The 23,959-nt window shown below is 33.7% G+C and overlaps 2 protein-coding genes across 2 annotated transcripts; one reads left to right on the top strand and one right to left on the bottom strand.

Moving 5' to 3' along the window:
- Positions 1-3,292: 3,292 nt before the first annotated feature.
- Positions 3,293-15,706, bottom strand: LOC133034254 (uncharacterized). The gene is made up of 3 exons (XM_061109309.1): positions 15,215-15,706; positions 14,773-15,064; positions 3,293-3,429 (listed from the first exon to the last, which is right to left on the bottom strand). Exons 1-3 carry the CDS (start codon positions 15,704-15,706, stop codon positions 3,293-3,295), a joined length of 921 nt encoding a protein of 306 aa, XP_060965292.1.
- A 437-nt stretch (positions 15,707-16,143) lies between these two features.
- Positions 16,144-23,931, top strand: LOC115706357 (brefeldin A-inhibited guanine nucleotide-exchange protein 2). Its single transcript, XM_030633977.2, has 11 exons — positions 16,144-17,605; positions 18,325-18,642; positions 18,833-19,178; positions 19,268-19,690; positions 19,798-20,087; positions 20,208-20,481; positions 20,613-21,112; positions 21,220-21,541; positions 21,666-22,047; positions 22,138-22,820; positions 22,996-23,931. Exons 1-11 carry the CDS (start codon positions 16,434-16,436, stop codon positions 23,605-23,607), a joined length of 5,322 nt encoding a protein of 1,773 aa, XP_030489837.2. The 5' UTR covers positions 16,144-16,433; the 3' UTR covers positions 23,608-23,931.
- The last annotated feature ends 28 nt before the right edge of the window (positions 23,932-23,959 follow it).

The raw sequence follows: 23,959 nt of genomic DNA, 5'->3' as shown, positions 1-23,959 counted from the left end.
AACATTTTTAAATAGTCGTTTAAAGTATTCCCGACAGTTTCTATAACCGTTGCCTATACGACCGTCGCAAAATAGGTGAAATAGGCGACGGTTAAAAACCGTCGCTAATGTGGACTTCCCGGCGGTTTAAAACTGTCACCTATAACAGGGTATAAGCGACGGTTTAAAACCGTGCCCTATACTATAGGCAAAAAATCTGTATTTTCCCCCATTTTTTTCTGCATTAGTTTTATAATTTACCTAAATTAAAATAAAACAATGAATTAATTTTATTAAAATAACAACTAACTGTAAAACACATTAAATTTATACAATAACAAAATAAATATATATAATAAATAAATGTATTTATACCGAGCTCGGAGAGAGAGAAAGAGAAAGAGGGAGACGGACGAGAGGTGGTGGTGGTGGTCCGACATATGCGATGGAGAGGAGAGAGAGACCGACGGGAGGACATGTGGGTGGAGATCGATGGACGAGAGAGACGAGAAGAAAGGGAGATCGAGAGAGGGAGGAAGACAACGAGAGAGGAGGGCGATGGTGCGGAGGCGTGGGTGGGGTTTTGGAGAGTTAAGATTTTCGTTTTAGGGTGTGGGAAATGGAGAAAAAATAGGTGAGAAGAAATAGGTGGATATGTGGGAAATAAAAAAGAAGTAGGTGGGCACGTGAGAAATGTGGCGAGAAGTAGATGGCAATTTTTTAACGGGCCCTTATACTCGACGGTTTAAAACCGTCACCTATAGTATAAGCAACGGTCCTAATAAATTCATGAATTCTAATTCAAACAGTCACCTATTCTTGTAATTACTTTTATAAACCGTTGGGAATACTAATTTTTCCCGACAATTTTAAACAGTTACTTAATTTTTTTAGCAATGGTCCCTCCAAAAAAAGTTTTTTTAGGACCGTCGCGAATTCTGACTTTTGTAGTAGTGAAACTTTATTTTGGCACTGATAATACAAAAAAAGAGTGATGTAATCTTTGATCATCTTTAGTGTACGTAAATATTTGTAATTGTCCCGTAATAAAAAAAGGCTAATTATGATTTTTACCTCTTCAACTTTGACATGTAGCAAATCATACCATCTGAACTTATAAGGTCGTTAAAAATGTGGCGAGAAGTAGATGACAATTTTTTAACGGGCCCTTATACTCGACGGTTTAAAACCGTCGCCTATAGTATAGGCAACGATCCTAATAAATTCATGAATTCTAATTCAAACAGTCACCTATTCTTGTAATTACTTTTATAAACCGTTGGGAATACTAATTTTTCCCGACAATTTTAAACAGTTACTTAATTTTTTTAGCAACGGTCCCCCAAAAAAAAATATTTTTAGGACCGTCGCGAATTCTGACTTTCGTAGTAGTGAAACTTTATTTTGGCACTCATAATACAAAAAAAGAGTGATGTAATCTTTGATCATCTTTAGTGTACGTAAATATTTGTAATTGTCTCGTAATAAAAAAAAAAGCTAATTAAGATTTTTACCTCTTAAACTTTGACATGTACCAAATCATACTATCTGAACTTATAAAGTCGTTAAAAATGCTCTTGAACTATTGAGATTGTTGGATTTAAGGACCTTTTTCTAATTTTAGTAAAGAAGTCTAATATGGATAAAAGTTCAAGGAGTATGATTTAGTATATGTCAAAATTTGAGGAGCATGATTCGATAGATATCAAAGTCTAGAGAGTATGGTTTAGTATATAAACAATCACTAAAAATAGTAAAATTGAATGAAATTAGACAAAAGTCCTTAAATCCAACAATCTCAATAGTTTAGGGGTATTTTGAACAACCTTAAAAGTTCAGGGAACATAATTTGATAGTTCAAGAGTAAAAATCTTAATTAGCCTAAAAAAAATAATTATTTTGTTACAAAAAAAATAGTATACATGATGGTCTCTAACTTTCTATTTCTACGAGTTAATCTTATGATATAGTTGAACAGTGCATTGTTTGGTCAGGTTTATTGATATTTATAATGATTTTTCTTTTTTACTTGCTCCACCGTTAACAATAAATAAATTAAAAGAGATTAAAATATAATAAATATTCATTTATTTATTTCTGAACAAATTCATTTACTATCTTTTTGATATTAATATTCATTTAATATGTATTGCCCAAACATATAGTGCGCATTAATTAAATTAGATGTAATTACAAAATATTATTACTAAGTTATTTATCAAAAATAAAAAACTTTATATTTTCAAATAAACTGTAATTACTAATAATTTGAATAAAAAAAACTGTAATTACTAATATAGTATAGTAGTTACATAAAAAAAATATATAATTTTCTAAATAAATTAAAATTTTAGCCTATAATATAATATAAATTAATATCGGTATTTTTTTTTTTTTGAAGGAAAATGGTAACTTTATTAATAAGAAGATTCAACCACTACAATAGAAAGAAAATCAGGAGGAACATCATCCTCACTAAAAATACGATCTGGATACAAACATGAGCTACGAGCAAGACAATGTGCAGCTTTGTTTACAGAACGTTTAACAAAATTAATTGAGACTAACGGCAAATCGGCTAAAAGAGAACGACAAACCGCCACCTGAAGGCCAAAAGGAGAAGGTATCTCCACCGTGCTTTGGACTGCCTGGACAACAACCAAAGAATCGGTTTCAAGGTCAACCGGTCCCCAATGTTTCCTCTTTATCCAACTCAAGGCTTCCTTAACCCCTACCAATTCAGCCATAGCCGAATCCACACACCCCACTCGTAAAACTGTGAAGCCTTCAATGAATCGACCCTGAGAATCCCGGGCCACTGATAACTCTAGAAATTAGAGTTATTTTTCACATTTTTTTTTTACTAAAAATTGGTTTAGTTCTTAAGTTTTTAATTAATTTATTAAGTTTTGAACTATTTTTGAATTTATTAGCTTTATTGTAATTTTATATGTTTTTGTGTGTTTTTATAATTAATTTGTGATAATATGTTATGTGGTAATTATTTTTTATTTTATTTTAGTTTCTAATTTTTTTTATGTATTTTTAGGTGTAATTGGTGGTGAAAATTAGGATTAAATTGAAGAAAGTTTGAAGAAGTGGGGTCAAAAATACAAATTGTAAAAGAATATCAGATTTGACCAAGAAGAGACCCACTCTCGGTCAACTGCAAGCTCCAATCGAAGCCGTCCGTGTGAAGATCTAAAGGCCCAGAAGCGTGCGTGAGGCACACCCTAGACAGCCGAGAGTGACAATCTGTTTTCTCCTGCTGCTTTTCTTCCACGCGGGCCCCACGAATCAGCTTCAGCTCCAATCACGACCTGCCACGCGTGCGCCCAGCAGCTGCCTCCTTCCTAGCTGGCACCACCTCGTCAGCGCCCAACCAACCAGCGCACGCCACCTCACGCACGTCAGCTCCTTCCCAACGAACCAGCTCGCGCCAAGTGGCACCTGCTGAAGAAAAAGAAGAAGAAAGAAATGAAGTGTTAATTGATTTATTTTATCCCAAAATTATATTCACAAACACCAAAAATTGCATTTTCTCCCACATATTACACATAAATACTCTATTTACTCTTCCCAATTTATTTCACCTAAATAAACATTCCTATTTTATTTTTTACCCTATCCTTTCACTACTTTTACATCCTTACAAAACATTTATTTTTTCCAATACTCTTACACATACTCTATTTATCCATTCTCTTCCCAACACTAATTAAATTAATCATTTTATTTATTTTGATTAATTTAATTCTCTAATTTTGCCTATAAATATGGTGTTGGAAGACCATTTCAAAACACATCTCTTCACCCTCCTAAACACCTCTTCAACCCAAAACATGTTGGGTTTTATGCCCTAAATAAAACTCATTTCAATATAATCAGATTTACTTATTAATATAGATCAGAAATAACATTTAATGTTGCATGGTTCACATGATTTATTTCATGATTATATGTACATAATGTATAAATTCATCTGAAACCCTTTTCACATACTTGATCCTGTTTATTGTGTCGTCAACACATTGGAAAGTAAACATGACTATGTGAATAAAGTTTCCTAGATTTATCAGACATAGGGTTTTACTGATATGATAATCTACAACAAGAGTTTACTTGTATTTGGAGAAATACTATGTTCTTTCCAGAGCATTGGTTAAAGTAAAGCTCAGGTTGGATGCATGGAGTATGCATCGGAAGGGACCGATATTGAACTTTGACTTAGATTTATTAAACTTACCGTAATATCTATTCAAGTCAATATCGCCTAGTTGATCCTAGATCAAATGATCTTAATCCTGATATGATTAGGCTCAATCTTGAAAGGCTATTCGTGTTCTTTGATTTGTTAGTTAAGCCTACTTTTAGGTCAGGGTGATACGTACATTTTGGGAACACGGTAGAAGGCAATTCGAGTGGGAGCGCTAGCATAAACATGGAATCTATAGCTTCTATCTGGCGAATAGTAAGCAAAGGATGATCTCCTTCGAGCTTGACCAAACGAACATAAATGGTGGAGTACTCATTTCACATTAGCTGAAATATCATTTATACGGGGTCAAGTGTTTTAAGGAATAAATACATTGTAGGGTGTAACGGTAATTTAATCCCTTTACAGTGTAGATCATTCATATAGAGGATCATTGATCAAATTAGGATTATAACAATGGATAACTAATGATGTGTCTATATGGTGGAACATATAGAGCATTCTATATACTGAGAGTGCAATTCTAAGTTCTATGCGTGGATTCAACGAAGAATTAATAAGTTAGTGAATTTTAGTGTTAAATTCTTGATCTACTTATTGGAAGCTCGGTTATATAGACCCATGGTCCCCCCACTAGTTGAGATAATATTGCTTGTAAGACTCATGTAATTGGTTTTGATTAATCAATTATAATTCACAAGTTAGACTATGTCTATTTGTGAAATTTTCACTAAGTAATGGCGAAATTGTAAAGAAAGAGTTTATAGGGGCATATTTGTTAATTATGATACTTTGTATGGTTCAATTAATAAATATGATAAATGACAATATTATTTAATAATTATTTATAGTTATTAAATAGTTAGAATTGGCATTTAAATGATTGAATTAGGAAATTGGCATTTTTGAGAAAATCGTATACAAAAGGTGTTAAAATTGCAAAATTGCAAAGCCCAAGGCCCAATCCATTAAGTGTATGGTCGGCCACCTTTGTAGCTTTTTTAAATGATTTTTTTCATTATTTTAATGCCATATAATTCAAATCAAACCCTAGAGGAATGCTATAAATAGATAGTGAAGGCTTCAGGAAAAACACACTTTCTGAATCAGAAAAACCTGAGCCTCCACTCTCTTCTCTAGCCGCCACTCTCTCTCTCTTTTCTTCCTCAATATTTCGAACCTCTCTTAGTGATTAGAGTAGTGCCCACACACATCAAGTGATACCTCAATCATAGTGAGGAAGATCGTGAAGAAAGATCATCAGCAAAGGAGATTCAGCATCAAAGATTCAGAGAAAGAGATCCAGGTTCAGATATTGATAATGCTCTGCTACAGAAAGGAATCAAGGGCTAGATATCTGAACGGAAGGAGTCATATTATTCCGCTGCACCCAATGTAAGGTTTCCTAAACTTTATATGTGTTTATTTCATCGTTTTAGAAAGTTCTTATTTAGGATGTTAATAAACATACTTGTGAGTAGATCTAAGATCCTGGTAAAATAATATCCAACAACTGGCCTCAGAGCCATGGTAATTGATTTACTTGCAAGAAATTTGGACTTTAAAACGATTGTTTGTATGTTCTTTGGATGGTATCATGTTGTATTGAGTGTTATTTGATGATTGATTGATGTTTGTGAAATTTTCGTGAAAAATAATTGCGATTTTATCTCTGGAATTATTTTTATTGGATAGTATGGAAAAAATTAAGCAAGTTAGCCTTTTACAGAACTCAATTTGGATTTTATTTGAATTAGTTATGATTTTTTGAAGATTTGACAAAATCGGGGCTGTGCTGAATTTCCTGCGATCGCAGAACTGTCCGTACAGTTTCGGATTTTTTCCTTTTTCTTCAATTTTTCATACTTTTTCATGGAATTAACTTCCAATTTTTTGTATTGTTTTGTATATATACTATTACTATTCCTAATTCAATTCTAATTATCATTTTGAATTAATTTAATTTTTTTTTAAATTAATTCAAGATATTAGTGTAATTTGAATTCGAATAGAATTAGTATTTATCTTTTTGCTTAAAAATCTATCTTATTTTAAAATTTGATTATATCTTATCTTATTTTAAATTTAAAAATAAGATATTTATAATTATGTAATTTTTAAATGATATAAGATATTTTGCTAATTTTTTAAATTTTGTTATTTTATTTATTTAAATTACATTTAAAATTTGAAAAAGATATTTATATCTTTTCTAATTTTTTATTTAATTTTTATTTATAAAATAACATTTAAAATTTAAAAGTAGCTAGCAAATTTTTGAAATGATATTTAGGTTGGTTGAAACCTAATTTTTCAAAAATTGTAGGTTTAATTTTAAATTTAAATTAAAAAAAAAAAAAAAAAAAAAAAAAAAAAAAATTTCGAATTTTTCAAATTTTTTTTAAATTTTTCTTTATTTAATTAATTATTTTCGAAATTAAATATTTAATTTAAAATTAAATAAATCCTACATCCAACTATCCAGCTAACCTTGTTGCAGGAGTATGTGTTTTAGCTTATGTGTAAGTTTTTAAAACCTATTATTACTTGATTGCAAATAGCCATGGTTACTTTTTGCCAGATCTAATGATCTGATGGCTCCCTTGGTCAAGATAATAATTTGTAACAGGTATATTTACAATCTTCTTTCATCTGTGTATGACCTAGCAACATGATAGGACCCATCCAAAGTGTGCCTGTGTGAGCCTATGTGTTTAATTTTATTATAGATGCATATAGGTTAATGTTGCTAAATAAAATATCATAGTTCTTGATAGAATTTATTTAGGCCCATTTAGTTATTGGGCTTATTCAATTAATAACAGTTGTTCTTATTAAGGTTAAATTCCTCTCTTTTGGGCCTTGTGTGAGAGTTGGGAGCCATAGAAGTGGGTACGACATACTGAACCCAGCACCCCCTCACACAAACTACCCCAATTGTGAAGGCCCATTTGCCTGATTTGAACAACTGTACTAGGTTAATTACACTAGTTTAACCTAATAAAATTGATTAGCAACATAATTAATTTCATTTATTTTGAAATTAATTTAAGAAAATTATAGTTTAAAGAATTTTTTATTCTAAGCTAAACTATATGTATTTTCTTGTATTTAATTAAATATAGAATTATAACCATCTAGATTCTTTCTGGAACTTAATTTAAATTTTTCATTAAATATTCTTATTTAAGTTGATATTTAGTTATTTACAACTAACCAACTTAAATCTGAATATCTTTTGAATTTCAAATTTCAAAATTAAGTTGAGGAATTTTAGGCATTGGTTATTAAGATTCTTTAGATATTTTTTAAGTTAATATCTTTTCGAATATTAACTTAAAATGGAATATTTTCAAATTAAGTGGTTACAACTTAATTTTTGATATTTAATTAAATTTAAATTTGAAAAATATTTAAGTTCTAGATTTTTTCTAATAAAACTTAAATTAGATATTTTTTCAAAATTTGTGGAAAAGATACTTAGTCAAATAAGATATTTTCTAGATAATTATTTCTAGACTACTTATTATTTCTAATATTAAATAGGAAAATATTATAAATTGTGAAATTAATTATTTAATTAATTTTGGTACAATTTATTTTAAGTATATTTTTCCTAGTATTAAACTAGAGATTAATAATTAAGCCTTCTCTACACTTAATTATTTATTTCTTGAATTTAATACATTTAATTAATTTGAAAATTAAATATCTAAGTTGATTTTTATCATCATACTTAAATATTTCTTTTTTCATGACATTTAATTAAATAGAAAATTATTTTTAGTTGAAATTTATTTTTTCAACTAAATTTAAATAATTTTCAAAATATATTTTTTTCTTTATTTTATTAATCAATTTTCGAAATTGCATTTCTTAAATGCTAGAATTTCGAATTTTATCTTGAAAAATAGATTAAGTTGTAAATTAATTATTTTAATTAATTCTTGGATCAACTTAAATCAATAATTTTTTTCATTTATTGATTAATTTAAAATAAATTGAATTAAAGTATATTATTAGAAATTGAATTAATTAGTCAAAGGAAAATCTAGATAGGTGATATTTTTGCTTGAAGTATTTTTCTAATGTATTTAATTAAATAGAAAATTAATATTTAAGTTGATTTTTATCATCATACTTAAATATTTGAAATTTTTCTTATATATTTAATTAAATAGGAAAATTATATTTTTTGTTGTAAATTAATTTTATTAATTAATTTTGGGCCAACATTAAATTAGAATAATTTTTCCAGGATTTATTTTTTATTTTAATATGCATTTTTCGAAAATTGTATTCTTATATACTTTAATTTTTCGAAATGCAATATATATTTATAGAAAATAAATTTGAGTTGTAAATTAATTTAAATTAATTTTGTAACAACTTAAATATTTTTTCTAAATATTTATTGGAAATTATTACTAAGATGGAAATAATTCATGTTATTTTCATATCCATCTAAGTAAAATTTATAAATATTAAATTAAAATTTATATTTAGAATTTTTCATTCTAAATTAGAAATTTTAATTAAATAAATATATATATTTAAAATAAATAGAATAAATAAAGAGAATCAAAGAAAATACAACTCACTTTAAATAATGAGCTTGATTATTATTAAGACATTCGATCTCCATTGTGGGTTTTACACCGCGTTTGTTTTAGTGAGTAATCCTCCCTAATGGAGGAACGTTCATTAGCAATTTCGCACCGTTTAACCTCGCATGATAAGTAGTTTGTAAGTGTTTTGTATGGTATGGATCACCCTAATGGTGGCGACCATACTTGACTTGCAAATTATGAAACAATGGTGGAAGCTCATAAGATAGAATTGCCTTGACTCTCGCCTAAACGGGACAACGCTGAATTCCAATCTTGATCGAATAAAAGGTTGCTAGAATGTTTAACATTTTAGACGAGCTGACAACTCTATTCAATGAATGGTAGCTTTGACTCTCGCCTAAACGGGACACTGATATCAGTTTGTTGAAAACCTTGGAAATTATTTAGGATTGTAAGTTTTAGTATTTTCACTTGTCATTCCTACTTGCTATATGCTTATAATTTCTGAATTGTGTATGAATTTATATTGAACCATGTTATTTTCTGTTATTAAGTTGTAGTTTAATTTCGAATCTTCATTGTTGGTCTAACTTGGCTTGTTTATCTAATGAGATAAATCCCTAGTGGATTTTCACCATTAGACATACATAATAGTGTTAGATTTCGAAAGATAAATATTGTACATGCGACATCTAGCTGTTCATCAATTGATGACACCTTAGACTAGTATTTTTACGATATGAAACAAGAAGATTATATAAATAAGATTACTTTGACTTTCGCTAATCGAAGCATCGTTGGATTCTTATTTTAAACGAAATTATCCTAATTCCTCTTAGCTTATTCATTTCGAATTAGCTTTCAAAACATATCATTGGATGAATGGTCTATAAATCATTTCATGTCATTTTATATGACGCATATGATTATAATCCCGAAATTCTATTCCCAATTGATATAAATCCTCAATCTTAGAAATCTCCTACTTGTATGGGCAAATCTGACTTAGAGTTTGTATTAGTAGTGCTGGTCCAAGATAGAATTACTCATTATATTTGGTATAAATTTAAGTCTTTGACTTTAATTTTAGATTCCAAATAGAAATTTTCTTAAATTTCTAATTCCAGAATACAATACAGTTACACTTTCTCAAGTGTTTAATATCCATATTTTATTAATGGATTAAAACTGTATGGAATGTGAGTTAGGTATTCTGTGACCAGGATCCACTTGAAGTATTCTAAGAACTCTTTGATGTAACTAAACCTATATCATCCAAAGACACTACCACATTTTTTTTAATCTATGGCATTTGTATCTTGTTCATAGTGGTTTTGACAAGATCAATCTCTGCAAAGAGTTAATATGCCTATATCCACTGAAAGTAGTTCATCTCATTCGCAGATGGATGTACATTCAAGGGTGGATATGAGTTTTTCGTTGTATTCTTAAAACGATAACTCTAGATTATACCTTATGCAAAGAAATTTGAAATGTTTGAAAAATTTCATTAATTTCTAGCAATGGTTAAACACCATTAAGGTAAGTGGTTAAAGATCTTGCGAACTGATAGGGGTGGAGAAATAGTTAGTAGATATGCAGTTCAAAGATCATTAAATTGATTTTTGAATTATATCCAAACTTACCTCCCCAGAAATTTCGATTTGCATATTGATGATTAGTTACTAGTCGTTGCCTAAGTCCTTCTATGGTAATACAATTTCAGAATGATGTAATGGTTGTATACTTAATGTAAATCATTACTAGATTCATGGATGACCTAATCAAAATCTTAAGAAAGGCTAGAACTGTTAACCATGGTTTGTTAGCTTTTCTAAGTGATTAGGGGTGGACCATCCCATTGTCAATAGATAAGAAAGTGTTTGTTCAAACAAATACTACTTTTCTAAGAAAATGACTAAGTCTGAAAAACAAGTAGCAAATAAAGGAGATATTTATTCTTGATTCCAAAAGTGTTCTATCATCTTATATAACATATGATGATCCCACTGCCTCTGTTGTCTTGTCACAACCGAAGAGATCAATACCATTTAGTTTTCTTCGACATAATTCACGGTACCTTGTCGTAGTGGGAGAGTTTCTAGGAACTCACCTTCTTATGACTTGGGAGACACTAGTGATTAAAATCCATTGTGAGTTTAAACAAGTAATGGATTGTCAAGATAAGAAACTAAGAAGAAAGCCAATAGAACTATGGTTTAATCCATTCACATGGAGTAACCTAAAGTTTTCTATTACAAGGACATAAAAGGAAATTTTCGTTTATAAGTCCATTCAATGGACTTAACAAAACTTCCTGTTCCTAGTATTATAGGTTTGAGTTTATCTAAACCTATGGCTTGTGGTATACCTGGTAATTACTTACTCTAATGCAAGCAACTTACTTTAGTAAGATCTTTGAAGCATTTTCTTTCTAATGGCAATCTATAGAAGCTTCACAACTTCTTAGGCATAGATTTTATTTATCTAAGGAAAAGTCTCAACTATTCCAGAAAAGATAAAGCCATGGAAAAATTTCTTATATCAACGAGTGAGAGGTCTTAGATATGCTTTTGTATGCCTTAGACCGGACACACTGCTCGTTGAGTGGGAGTAATGAGTAGGTATCGATTAATCCAGAGAAGAACATTGGAAGACAATCAAGTAAATCTTAAGATAAAGAAGAGGAACTATATGTTAGTCTATAAGGGTGTGTTTAAAACTCTTAGACTACACCATATCAGATTTCGAAATTTGCCTATGTGCTAGTAAATCTTTACGATAAGATGGTGGTTACCTGCAGGGGTGGAATAGTGATTTTGGAGAAGTGTAAAAACCTATCCGAAGTCTCTACAGGTCTACCGAAAGGAATTTGAATGTCAAAGTCATTGCGGGGAAAGTTACTTATTCAGTCTAAGGAAAGTTCTATACATCTTTGGCACCATTCCAAATTGCCTTAAACTACTAGTGTTAATTTCCTGATTAACCAAAAGTAGTTGCCAAAGGTATAGAATCCAGTATCCCAAGAGAGTAAACATATAGAGAGGAATTTCACATTATCAATGATTTTGTGATTAAAGGAAGAGTAATGGTGGAGAAAAGGTTGTGGTTAATTCAACCTTTCAGATCCTATTACGAGGAGTTTACTACTACTACACTTGATTTGCATATCAAGGTGTTGAGATTATTTGAAACGCACTTTTTGTTTTATATTAGTGCAAGTGGGAGTTTGTTGGGTTTTATGCCCTAAATAAAACTCATTTCAATATAATCAGATTTACTTATTAATATAGATCAGAATAACATTTAATGTTGCATGGTTCACATGATTTATTTCATGATTATATGTACATAATGTATAAATTCATCTGAAACCCTTTTCACATACTTGATCCTGTTTATTGTGTCGTCAACACATTGGAAAGTAAACATGACTATGTGAATAAAGTTTCCTAGATTTATCAGACATAGGGTTTTACTGATATGATAATCTACAACAAGAGTTTACTTGTATTTGGAGAAATACTATGTTCTTTCCAGAGCATTGGTTAAAGTAAAGCTCAGGTTGGATGCATGGAGTATGCATCGGAAGGGACCGATATTGAACTTTGACTTAGATTTATTAAACTTACCGTAATATCTATTCAAGTCAATATCGCCTAGTTGATCCTAGATCAAATGATCTTAATCCTGATATGATTAGGCTCAATCTTGAAAGGCTATTCGTGTTCTTTGATTTGTTAGTTAAGCCTACTTTTAGGTCAGGGTGATACGTACATTTTGGGAACACGGTAGTGCAATTGAGTGGGAGCGCTAGCATAAACATGGAATCTATAGCTTCTATCTGGCGAATAGTAAGCAAAGGATGATCTCCTTCGAGCTTGACCAAACGAACATAAATGGTGGAGTACTCATTTCACATTAGCTGAAATATCATTTATACGGGGTCAAGTGTTTTAAGGAATAAATACATTGTAGGGTGTAACGGTAATTTAATCCACTTTACAGGTGTAGATCATTCATATAGAGGATCATTGATCAAATTAGGATTATAACAATGGATAACTAATGATGTGTCTATATGGTGGAACATATAGAGCATTCTATATACTGAGAGTGCAATTCTAAGTTCTATGCGTGGATTCAACGAAGAATTAATAAGTTAGTGAATTTTAGTGTTAAATTCTTGATCTACTTATTGGAAGCTCGGTTATATAGACCCATGGTCCCCCCACTAGTTGAGATAATATTGCTTGTAAGACTCATGTAATTGGTTTTGATTAATCAATTATAATTCACAAGTTAGACTATGTCTATTTGTGAAATTTTCACTAAGTAATGGCGAAATTGTAAAGAAAGAGTTTATAGGGGCATATTTGTTAATTATGATACTTTGTATGGTTCAATTAATAAATATGATAAATGACAATATTATTTAATAATTATTTATAGTTATTAAATAGTTAGAATTGGCATTTAAATGATTGAATTAGGAAATTGGCATTTTTGAGAAAATCAGATACAAAAGGTGTTAAAATTGCAAAATTGCAAAGCCCAAGGCCCAATCCATTAAGTGTATGGTCGGCCACCTTTGTAGCTTTTTTAAATGATTTTTTCATTATTTTAATGCCATATAATTCAAATCAAACCCTAGAGGAATGCTATAAATAGATAGTGAAGGCTTCAGGAAAATAACACACTTTCTGAATCAGAAAAACCTGAGCCTCCACTCTCTTCTCTAGCCGCCACTCTCTCTCTCTTTTCTTCCTCAATATTTCGAACCTCTCTTAGTGATTAGAGTAGTGCCCACACACATCAAGTGATACCTCAATCATAGTGAGGAAGATCGTGAAGAAAGATCATCAGCAAAGGAGATTCAGCATCAAAGATTCAGAGAAAGAGATCCAGGTTCAGATATTGATAATGCTCTGCTACAGAAAGGAATCAAGGGCTAGATATCTGAACGGAAGGAGTCATATTATTCCGCTGCACCCAATGTAAGGTTTCCTAAACTTTATATGTGTTTATTTCATCGTTTTAGAAAGTTCTTATTTAGGATGTTAATAAACATACTTGTGAGTAGATCTAAGATCCTGGTAAAATAATATCCAACAAAACACTTCTCCATTCCACACTCTTCATTTTTACCATTTTCTTTCTACCATTTTTACACTTTGAAGAGCATGTCAAGTATGTTTATCTTTTGTAATTTTTATCTAGTTATGAGCTTCTAATCTTTTTTCAAGATTATTAAGATGATGATGAAGCAAAATGTAACTAGATAGTGTTTATGTTTGTATGTTGATTTCCCATTTGTGCTATAAAGTTCATGGATTTTTCTATCAAAAATATGTCTTTTTTATCTTCAATATCATGTATTTTTGATTGTTAAAGCATATTTCTACTTAGTTCTTCATTATGCAAAAATATAATACTCTTTGATTAAATGTCTTTCATTAAATTGTTTACATCTAATTCTTAGAATATAAGTGTTATATTTTGCCTAAACATAGTTTCTTTGATTTTGTGTAGTTTCATTAAATTGTAACACATTTAATGCTTAGAAATTATACATTTTATAGTGAAGAAAAATCCTACCTTTTTGAAAATAACTTGTACTTAAATGAAAAATATATTTTGAAAAATATGGTGAGATTTATTTCAACTATATCTAAAACTTGGGAATCAATATACTTATAAATATTATTGAACTTGCATTTTGTGGATTCTAATATCTTAATAATCTTATTTTACACATCTTATTTGAAAATCATTTTCATACTCACTCATCTTTAATCTTAAGTATTTTAGTTACTTGTCTTTTATTTTATTTTGCAAAACTAAAATCCCATCAAATATTTGGAGCTAGGTTAGAATATTCTTACTTTGTTTGAAATAGTTTCTTTTGATGTTAGTCAACTCCCATGGGTTCGACCTTGCACTTACATGAACACTATATTCTGAAACGATTCGTGCACTTGCGAGTATAAATATTAAAACACTCACTTTTGAGGACAACAGCCACCCCTGCCGCTCCAAATCGACCATCACTTGCAAAGATTGCACCATCGACATTAACCTTAATCTTTTCCATAACTGGTTTCACCCAATGCTCTAAGTCCTCTCTTGAACCCGTAGGAACAAGTAGAGACCCCATTCTCCTTTGTTGAGCATTTCTCCATTGATTAAGGGCTACTCTTGCCAATAGAATAACCTCCGCCGCTGACATTGATTTGTCCCGCCAAACCACCTCATTTCGGGCATACCAAATTGCCCAAAGAACCATGAGCAATTCTTCCTAGGCCGTGGATGAGTGTTTTAGCAGAATGTGGCTAAACCAATCCCAAAAAGACTCCATAGGCGTATGACTCCAATTTAGAACCGAAAGATGCCAACATGACCGTGCAAAAGAACATTGCACCAACAAATGGTAAATGGTCTCAGGCACCTGGTTACACATAGGACAAGCTTGGTCTAGAGGAATATGTTTGGTGGTAAGTTGAACCTTAGTACCCAAGCAACCAGATAAAGCACGCCACATGAGTTGGTGCACTTTGGGAGGGACATGAAGCTTCCATGCAATTTTCCATATCTTAATCTCAGACTCACTAGTGTTAGTGATCTCTGAATGGTGCAGCAACCGATATGCCTCCCTCACAGTATAGAATCCATAAAGATCCTTATGCCAATACCAAGTATCCATAGGAGTATCCTGATCAATATTAGTTCGAATGATGATCTCTTTATCTCGGTCATTGAATATATCTGAAATCACCTCTAAATCCCAAGCCCGTTCTCCTACCACCATGAGATTATTAACCGTCCACGTCTCCATACCAGTAGCTCTAGAAGTAACCCACGGTTGAGACTCATCCGCAAGCCACGGGTCAAATTGAACACTAACATTCGTACCTGGACCAACCCCCCGACGAGCTCCCATCTTAATATCGGTATTAGTATCTAACACTTTGTAAATTATTAGTCATTCATCATAATAATAATTTATGAATTTAATATTTAACACATCATAATATTAATTGATTGCCCAGGTTCTTGAGTCTTGACTCTTTGTATTATTCAAAATTTAGAGGATGTCTAAAAATTAAAAAGAAATACAGCATTACAAAATGTTATCCAGCTTTCTCTTAAAAAAAAATAGACACGAGAAAATGTTCCCTGAAACTTATTTATCACTCTATCGATTATGTAATATCTAAAATAAAAGGGAAAAAATTAAACCAATTTAAAATACAGTAATAGATCTCCAAACGCCAAACACCGAAAATACCCATACTAATATTTCTCATTCTTCTATTTATTTGATTTTGACAAGAAAGACAAAAAGGGTAATTATGACTTTTAATAATGCTACATACAGACTATTGTTAAAAAACTAATTAGGAAAAAGAAAGGAAATCCATTCTTCGGAACAAGTCGATCTAAATCTTGAGTCCTCCCAGTCCGTTCTGTGACTCTCCCTCGAACCCACCACTCTCTCCCTAATGCGTTTCAAAACGGGGCAACCAGCCACTGAGTCAACTCGCTCCGATCAACCCCGAGTTAGAAACTCTATTTCCTCCAAGGAAGTCGCTCACCGAGTATTGGACCTTTTGAATTCTGAGTTCTAGATCCGAGTTACTGAATCGCGACTCGTAAGGATTTAGGGAATGGCTTCTTCGGAAGTCGATTCCCGTCTGAGCCAGGTGGTGTCCCCAGCCCTAGACCGCATCATCAAGAACGCATCATGGCGCAAGCATGCCAAGCTTGCTCACGAGTGCAAATCCGTTGTCGAGAAGCTCAGTTCCAAACAGCAGTCTAGTCCAGGTGCGGATTCCGAGGGAGATACATCTGGCCCAGGCCCCTTACACGATGGAGGCTCGACGGAGTACTCACTCGCTGATTCCGAGTCCATTCTCAGTCCTCTGATTAACGCCGCCTCCTCCGGCGTTCTTAAGATCGCCGATCCAGCCGTTGATTGTGTTCAGAAGCTTATTGCCCATGGCTACTTGAGAGGCGAGGCTGATCCTAGTGGGGAAGCGGAGGGAAAGCTGTTGTCGAAGTTGATTGAATCAGTGTGCAAATGCCACGATTTGGGCGATGACCAGATGGAGCTTGCGGTGTTGAAGACACTCTTATCGGCAGTCACTTCGATATCTTTGCGAATTCATGGGGATTGTTTGCTTCAGATTGTGAGAACTTGCTATGATATATATTTAGGGAGTAAGAATGTGGTCAACCAGACCACTGCCAAGGCATCATTGATCCAAATGTTGGTGATTGTGTTTAGGAGAATGGAAGCCGACTCGTCCACGGTTCCAATTCAGCCAATTGTTGTGGCAGAACTCATGGAACCAATTGAAAAGTCGGATGTGGATGGTTCGATGACGATGTTTGTTCAAGGATTTATAACGAAGATTATGCAGGACATTGATGGAGTTTTGAACCCTGTCACGCCTAGTACACTTGGTGGGCACGACGGTGCTTTCGAAACGACGACGGTGGAGACGACGAACCCAACAGATTTGTTAGATTCAACGGATAAGGATATGTTGGATGCCAAGTATTGGGAAATTAGTATGTATAAGACTGCTTTGGAAGGTAGGAAGGGGGAATTGGCAGACGGGGAGGGTGAGAGAGACGATGATTTGGAAGTTCAGATTGGGAACAAGTTGCGGCGAGATGCATTTCTGGTGTTCCGAGCTCTCTGTAAACTTTCCATGAAGACGCCTCCTAAGGAGGCATTGGCGGATCCTCAGTTGATGAAGGGAAAGATCGTCGCCTTGGAGTTGTTAAAGATTTTGCTAGAGAATGCAGGGGCTGTGTTTCGGACCAGTGAGAGGTATGTTTGAATTTGTTAATGCTGCCATGAGTACTCTTAATTTCTCCTGTTGTATTCGATTTATCATCATTATTACTTATCAGCTTTTCTAGTTTTTGTTGTTTGTGAAGTCTGCTACATGTACTTATTAGTTTCTGCAATACGAGGTATCGTATTTGTTAATGCGGGTGAGACGATGATGAAGAAATGCAGTTACGTCTGTAGAGTGTAGAGTCTTCAAGAGTTTTCAATTTCGTTTTTTACGGTTAAAAACGTATGTAGTGCTCAAAATCTATATCGGAGGTTGAATGTGTATATGAACGAACTATGTTTGTTAGTGTCCTGTCGTTGATTTTTTGCATATCTATTGCTGGAATTTGGAAATGTTTGTTCTTAGGATGTTAATGTTTTATGTTAGTTTAACTTTTGATCAGGAGGGGAAAACCTTTTCTATGATTTTTGAACTTCAGCTCCTTAGATTTTGGAAGAAACGCCAATCATTTTTTTTTTAATTATTATTTTAAATGTCCTAGACTAATAACTCTTCAGAAAGAGCTCTCCTAGACTCCTAGCTCTTAAGAAAGCACTTTCCCCCCCCTTTCCCAAGTATGGTTTTGAATTGCTCCTTTAATGAGTAAAGTACTCCCTAATGCTCTGGAACATATGTCAATTATTGATAGTGGTTTATCTTTCCTGAAGCCTGCCCGTTAACATATTCTGTTTATTATGATGTGAAACAGGTTTTTAGGTGCAATTAAGCAATACTTGTGTCTCTCACTGTTGAAGAACAGCGCTTCAACTCTTATGATAGTTTTTCAGTTATCATGCTCTATCTTTATCAGTCTTGTGTCAAGATTTAGAGCTGGATTGAAAGCCGAAATTGGAGTGTTCTTCCCTATGATTGTTCTCAGAGTTCTGGAAAATGTTGCACAACCTAATTTTCAGCAGAAGATGATAGTGCTCCGATTTCTTGAGAAGCTCTGTTTTGATTCACAAATTTTGGTAGACATATTTATCAATTATGATTGTGATGTCAATTCATCGAACATATTTGAGAGGTATGTTATGTCATGCTTGTTATATCACATGGTCTTTGACATACAATGATTCAAAGTCTGGCTATCTTGCAGTTGTAACAATACCAAATTTGATCTCCCTTTGTTATTTTCTGTTCCATTGCTTTGTGATGTACTTGCTTGAATATTATCTAATTTTAAGTACCTGTTTTTGTTGTTTGAATCTTGCCAGGATGGTTAATGGACTTCTTAAAACTGCACAAGGTGTCCCTCCTGGTGGAGTCACCACGTTATTGCCTCCTCAGGATGCAACTATGAAGCTTGAAGCCATGAAGTGCTTGGTAGCTGTTTTGAAGTCTATGGGAGATTGGATGAACAAACAGTTGCGTATTCCAGATCCTCATTCTACCAAGAAAATTGAGTACGCTGAAAATAGTACTGAACTGGGGAGTCCTCCCCTTGCGAATGGAAATGGTGACGAGCCCGTTGAAGGATCAGATTCTCATTCTGAAGCATCCAGTGAGACCTCTGATGCTTTGACAATTGAGCAACGTCGGGCATACAAGCTGGAACTTCAGGTAAGCATACTTATATTGTAGAGAATTCATTCTTTTTTATTTTATTGTTTGGTTATTGTGCCAGGAACCTTATGTAAGTCTTGTGGCAGGAAGGTATATCTCTTTTTAACCGGAAACCTAAGAAAGGGATTGAGTTCCTTATTAATGCAAATAAGGTGGGGAATTCACCAGAGGAGATTGCAGCTTTTCTTAAAAATGCTTCTGATTTGAACAAGACTTTGATTGGTGACTACCTTGGTGAAAGAGAAGAGTTGTCGTTAAAAGTGATGCATGCGTATGTGGATTCCTTTGATTTTCAAGGAATGGAGTTTGATGAGGCAATCAGGACCTTTCTTCAAGGCTTTAGGCTGCCTGGTGAGGCACAGAAGATTGATCGTATCATGGAAAAGTTTGCTGAGCGGTATTGTAAGTGTAATCCAAAGGTTTTTACAAGTGCTGACACGGCCTATGTCCTTGCTTACTCTGTAATAATGCTCAACACAGATGCTCATAATCCTATGGTAAAGAACAAGGTGAGTTCACAAGTACCATTTTCATTAATCAGATATCAAGACAGAATGCTAACACTTCTGATATTGTTTATTTATGTTTTTCTTTATGTGTGACTATAACAATACAGATGTCAGCAGATGATTTTATAAGAAACAATCGTGGCATTGATGATGGGAAGGATTTACCTGAGGAGTACCTGAGGTCATTATTTGATAGAATTTCAAGAAATGAGATAAAAATGAAAGGAGATGATTTGGCTCCCCAACAGATACAATCAGTTAATCCAAATAGACTTTTGGGATTGGATTCTATTTTGAATATTGTGATCCGTAAGCGGGATGACAAGCATATGGAGACAAGTGATGATCTCTACAGGCACATGCAAGAGCAATTCAAAGAAAAGGCACGCAAATCTGAGTAAGAATTTAACTGATTTAGCTTATTATCTTTGTTTTTCTTTTTTTTTTTGCAAGCTAAAGCAGGTGCAAATAAAGCAATATTTTAATGGCATTTAATTTTATATTTATGGAATTGCAGGTCAGTTTATTATGCTGCAACAGACGTGGTGATTCTGAGATTCATGACTGAGGTCTGCTGGGCTCCTATGCTTGCTGCCTTCAGTGTTCCACTTGACCAAAGTGATGATGAAGTAATAATAGCTCTATGTCTAGAAGGCTTTCGTTATGCTATTCATGTAACCGCTGTTATGTCCATGAAGACCCATAGAGATGCCTTTGTCACATCTCTAGCGAAGTTTACTTCTCTCCACTCCCCTGCGGATATCAAGCAGAAAAACATTGATGCAATTAAGGTCAGTATTTCCTATGTAGAAGCTGTCACAGGATGCAACTAAACATTATGTCATTAATTTACTACTGGATTTTTAATCAACTTAAAAATTTAATTTCATAAATCTAACGAATTTTGTTATTTTGTTCTTAGTCAATAGTGACAATAGCAGATGAGGATGGGAACTACTTACAGGAAGCTTGGGAGCATATTTTGACTTGTGTCTCCAGGTTTGAACATCTACATCTATTGGGAGAAGGTGCTCCTCCAGATGCCACGTTTTTTGCATTTCAACAGAATGAGTCAGATAAATCAAAACAAACTAAGTCAACCATCCTTCCTGTTTTAAAGAAAAAGGGGCCTGGGCGGATGCAGTATGCAGCTGCTACTGTGATGAGAGGTTCTTATGATAGTGCTGGCATTGGCAGCAATGCTTCTGTCACTTCTGAACAGATGACGAGTTTAGTTTCTAACTTGAACATGTTGGAACAAGTTGGAAGCTCTGAAATGAATCGGATTTACACACGGAGTCAAAAGTTGAACAGTGAGGCGATTGTTGACTTTGTCAAAGCTCTCTGCAAGGTCTCCATGGAAGAGTTGCGGTCTGCTTCCGATCCTCGGGTTTTTAGCCTTACAAAGATTGTCGAGATTGCGTATGTAACATCTACTTGAGCTTACTTTGCATACTTTCAGTTTATTTGTAATGTATGCAGCTTTTGTTAACAAAGTATACTTTGACTTGATCTTTTTCTTATCCCAGGCACTATAATATGAACCGTATCAGGCTTGTGTGGTCTAGTATCTGGCATGTGCTCTCTGATTTCTTTGTAACGATTGGGTGCTCTGAAAACCTTTCTATTGCAATCTTTGCAATGGATTCATTGCGCCAGCTATCAATGAAATTCTTAGATAGAGAAGAGTTGGCCAATTATAATTTCCAGAATGAATTCATGAAGCCTTTTGTAATTGTAATGCGCAAAAGTAGTGCGGTTGAGATAAGAGAATTAATCATCAGATGTGTTTCACAAATGGTTCTGTCTCGTGTCAATAATGTCAAATCTGGATGGAAGAGCATGTTTATGGTAATGAAACTGTAAATTTGTTTGCTCTCATATATCTCTGCTATATGGTTCCTTAATTATATCCGTATATATATTTATATACAGTTCACAGGCTGTTAATACTTTTTATCATTATTAACTGCAGGTATTCACAACTGCTGCTTATGATGATCACAAAAACATTGTACTCTTAGCCTTTGAAATAACTGAGAAAATTATCAGAGATTACTTCCCATATATTACTGAGACTGAAACAACCACCTTTACAGATTGTGTGAATTGTCTCGTTGCATTCACAAATAGTAGATTTAACAAAGACATTAGCCTCAATGCTATTTCTTTTCTTCAGTTCTGTGCAACAAAACTGGCTCAGGGAGATCTTGGGTCTTGTGCAAGGAACAATGTCAAAGATGGCTCTTTACTAAATTCTCCACATTCACCTCAAGCTGGTAAAGATGGAAAAGAAGATAACAGGGAAATAAATGATAAGGATGACAATCTCTATTTCTGGTTTCCTTTATTGGCTGGTAAGAGTTCTCATTATATTGGTAGCATCAGTATTTGCTTTTGCTATATATGTTCAGTGTCGTTGTTTACCTTGTTTGAATTCCTTGCAGGTTTGTCAGAACTTAGTTTTGACCCTAGGCCCGAAATCAGAAAGAGTGCCTTGCAAGTGCTTTTTGAAACTTTACGCAATCACGGTCACCTGTTCTCCCTACCATTGTGGGAACGTGTGTTCGAATCTGTTCTTTTCCCAATATTTGACTATGTTCGGCATGCTATTGATCCTTCTGGTGAGAACTCACCAGATGGAGAGGATGGTGATACTGGTGAGCTTGATCAAGATGCCTGGCTCTACGAGACATGCACATTGGCTCTCCAATTGGTGGTAGATCTTTTTGTGAAATTTTATAGCACGGTCAATCCACTTCTGAAGAAAGTTTTGACGCTTTTAGTAAGCTTTATTAAGCGTCCTCACCAAAGCCTTGCTGGTATTGGCATTGCTGCCTTTGTTCGGTTGATGAGCAATGCGGGTGTTCTATTTTCTGATGAGAAGTGGCTAGAAGTTGTTTTATCATTGAAAGATGCTGCAAATTCAACACTACCTGATTTCTCTTTCATAAGTGGTGAGGATGCCATTGTTAGAAACATCGAAGTATCTTCCAGCAGGGAGAATAATGGAGAGGCTGCTGTGTCTGGTATTCCTGACGAAGATTCAGAGAGATCTAGGACCCAACATCTTTATGCTTGTATATCTGACGTTAAGTGCAGGGCTGCTGTTCAGCTTTTATTGATTCAGGTAGAGTTTGCTTCCTGTTCTTCAAATGCATTTCATAATTAAAATTTGTTATAACATTGACTTCATCAGGATTTTAATGCTCTGATGGATTAGATCTTGGTGGATTTCTGTGTAGGCTATGTTATGTATTGTTGACATCCTGATCATTGGCTTTTTTTGCTGTTAAATCTTGCAGGCGGTAATGGAGATTTATAACATGTATCGATCTCACTTCTCAGCAAAAAACATCTTAGTTCTCTTTAGTGCATTGCAAGATGTAGCATCACATGCTCACAAGATAAACAGCAACACCACACTGCGTTCAAAGCTACAAGAGTTTGGCTCCATGACCCAAATGCAAGACCCTCCACTTTTACGGCTAGAAAATGAGTCTTATCAGATGTGCCTCACATTGCTACAAAATCTCATTGAGGACAAATCTCCAAGTTATGAGGAGTCTGAGGTAGAGTCCCACCTTGTTGGTCTCTGCCAGGAGGTTTTACAGTTCTACATCGAAAGCTCACAGTTTGGTCAGATATCAGAATCATCTGCTAGTGGCCAGCCCCATTGGAAGATTCCGTTAGGTTCTGGGAGACGCAGAGAATTGGCAGCACGAGCGCCTCTTATAGTGGCAACTCTTCATGCAATATGTGGTTTGGGAGAGACTTCATTTGAAAACAACTTGGCTCATTTCTTTCCGCTACTTTCAAACTTAATAAGCTGCGAACATGGATCAAATGAGGTGCAAGCTGCCCTCAGCGACATGCTCAGTTCATCAGTGGGTCCTATTTTGCTTCGGTCATGTTGATTTTGGTGAGGTTGGATCGACCCAAATGTTGAGGTGTATGATATTTTTTTCCTGCCATCTAAACTTACCCCATTGTCTTTCGCATGCTTTACAATAATTATGATCGGAAATATAGTCTTAAATAGTGCTTGAAGAGTTAGGGATGGATTTGATTGCAAGCTAGTGGTTCTAAACCTTCATTCAATAGTTTTATTCAGGAGTATAGCTCCATTTAGCATTCATAGATGTCTTCAGAAGTTCTCTGTTGTATGGTAGTCTATTTTCATATTTCCTATTTTTTTTTTCACATATATATATTTTTCTTCAAGAGCGAGTTTCATACAAGTTTTTTTTTTTTTTTACTGTACAACAT

This window comes from Cannabis sativa, chromosome 1 (assembly GCF_029168945.1).
Source record: "Cannabis sativa cultivar Pink pepper isolate KNU-18-1 chromosome 1, ASM2916894v1, whole genome shotgun sequence".
Taxonomy (NCBI): Eukaryota; Viridiplantae; Streptophyta; class Magnoliopsida; order Rosales; family Cannabaceae; genus Cannabis; species Cannabis sativa.
This window is presented reverse-complemented; position numbering and strand designations above follow the sequence as displayed.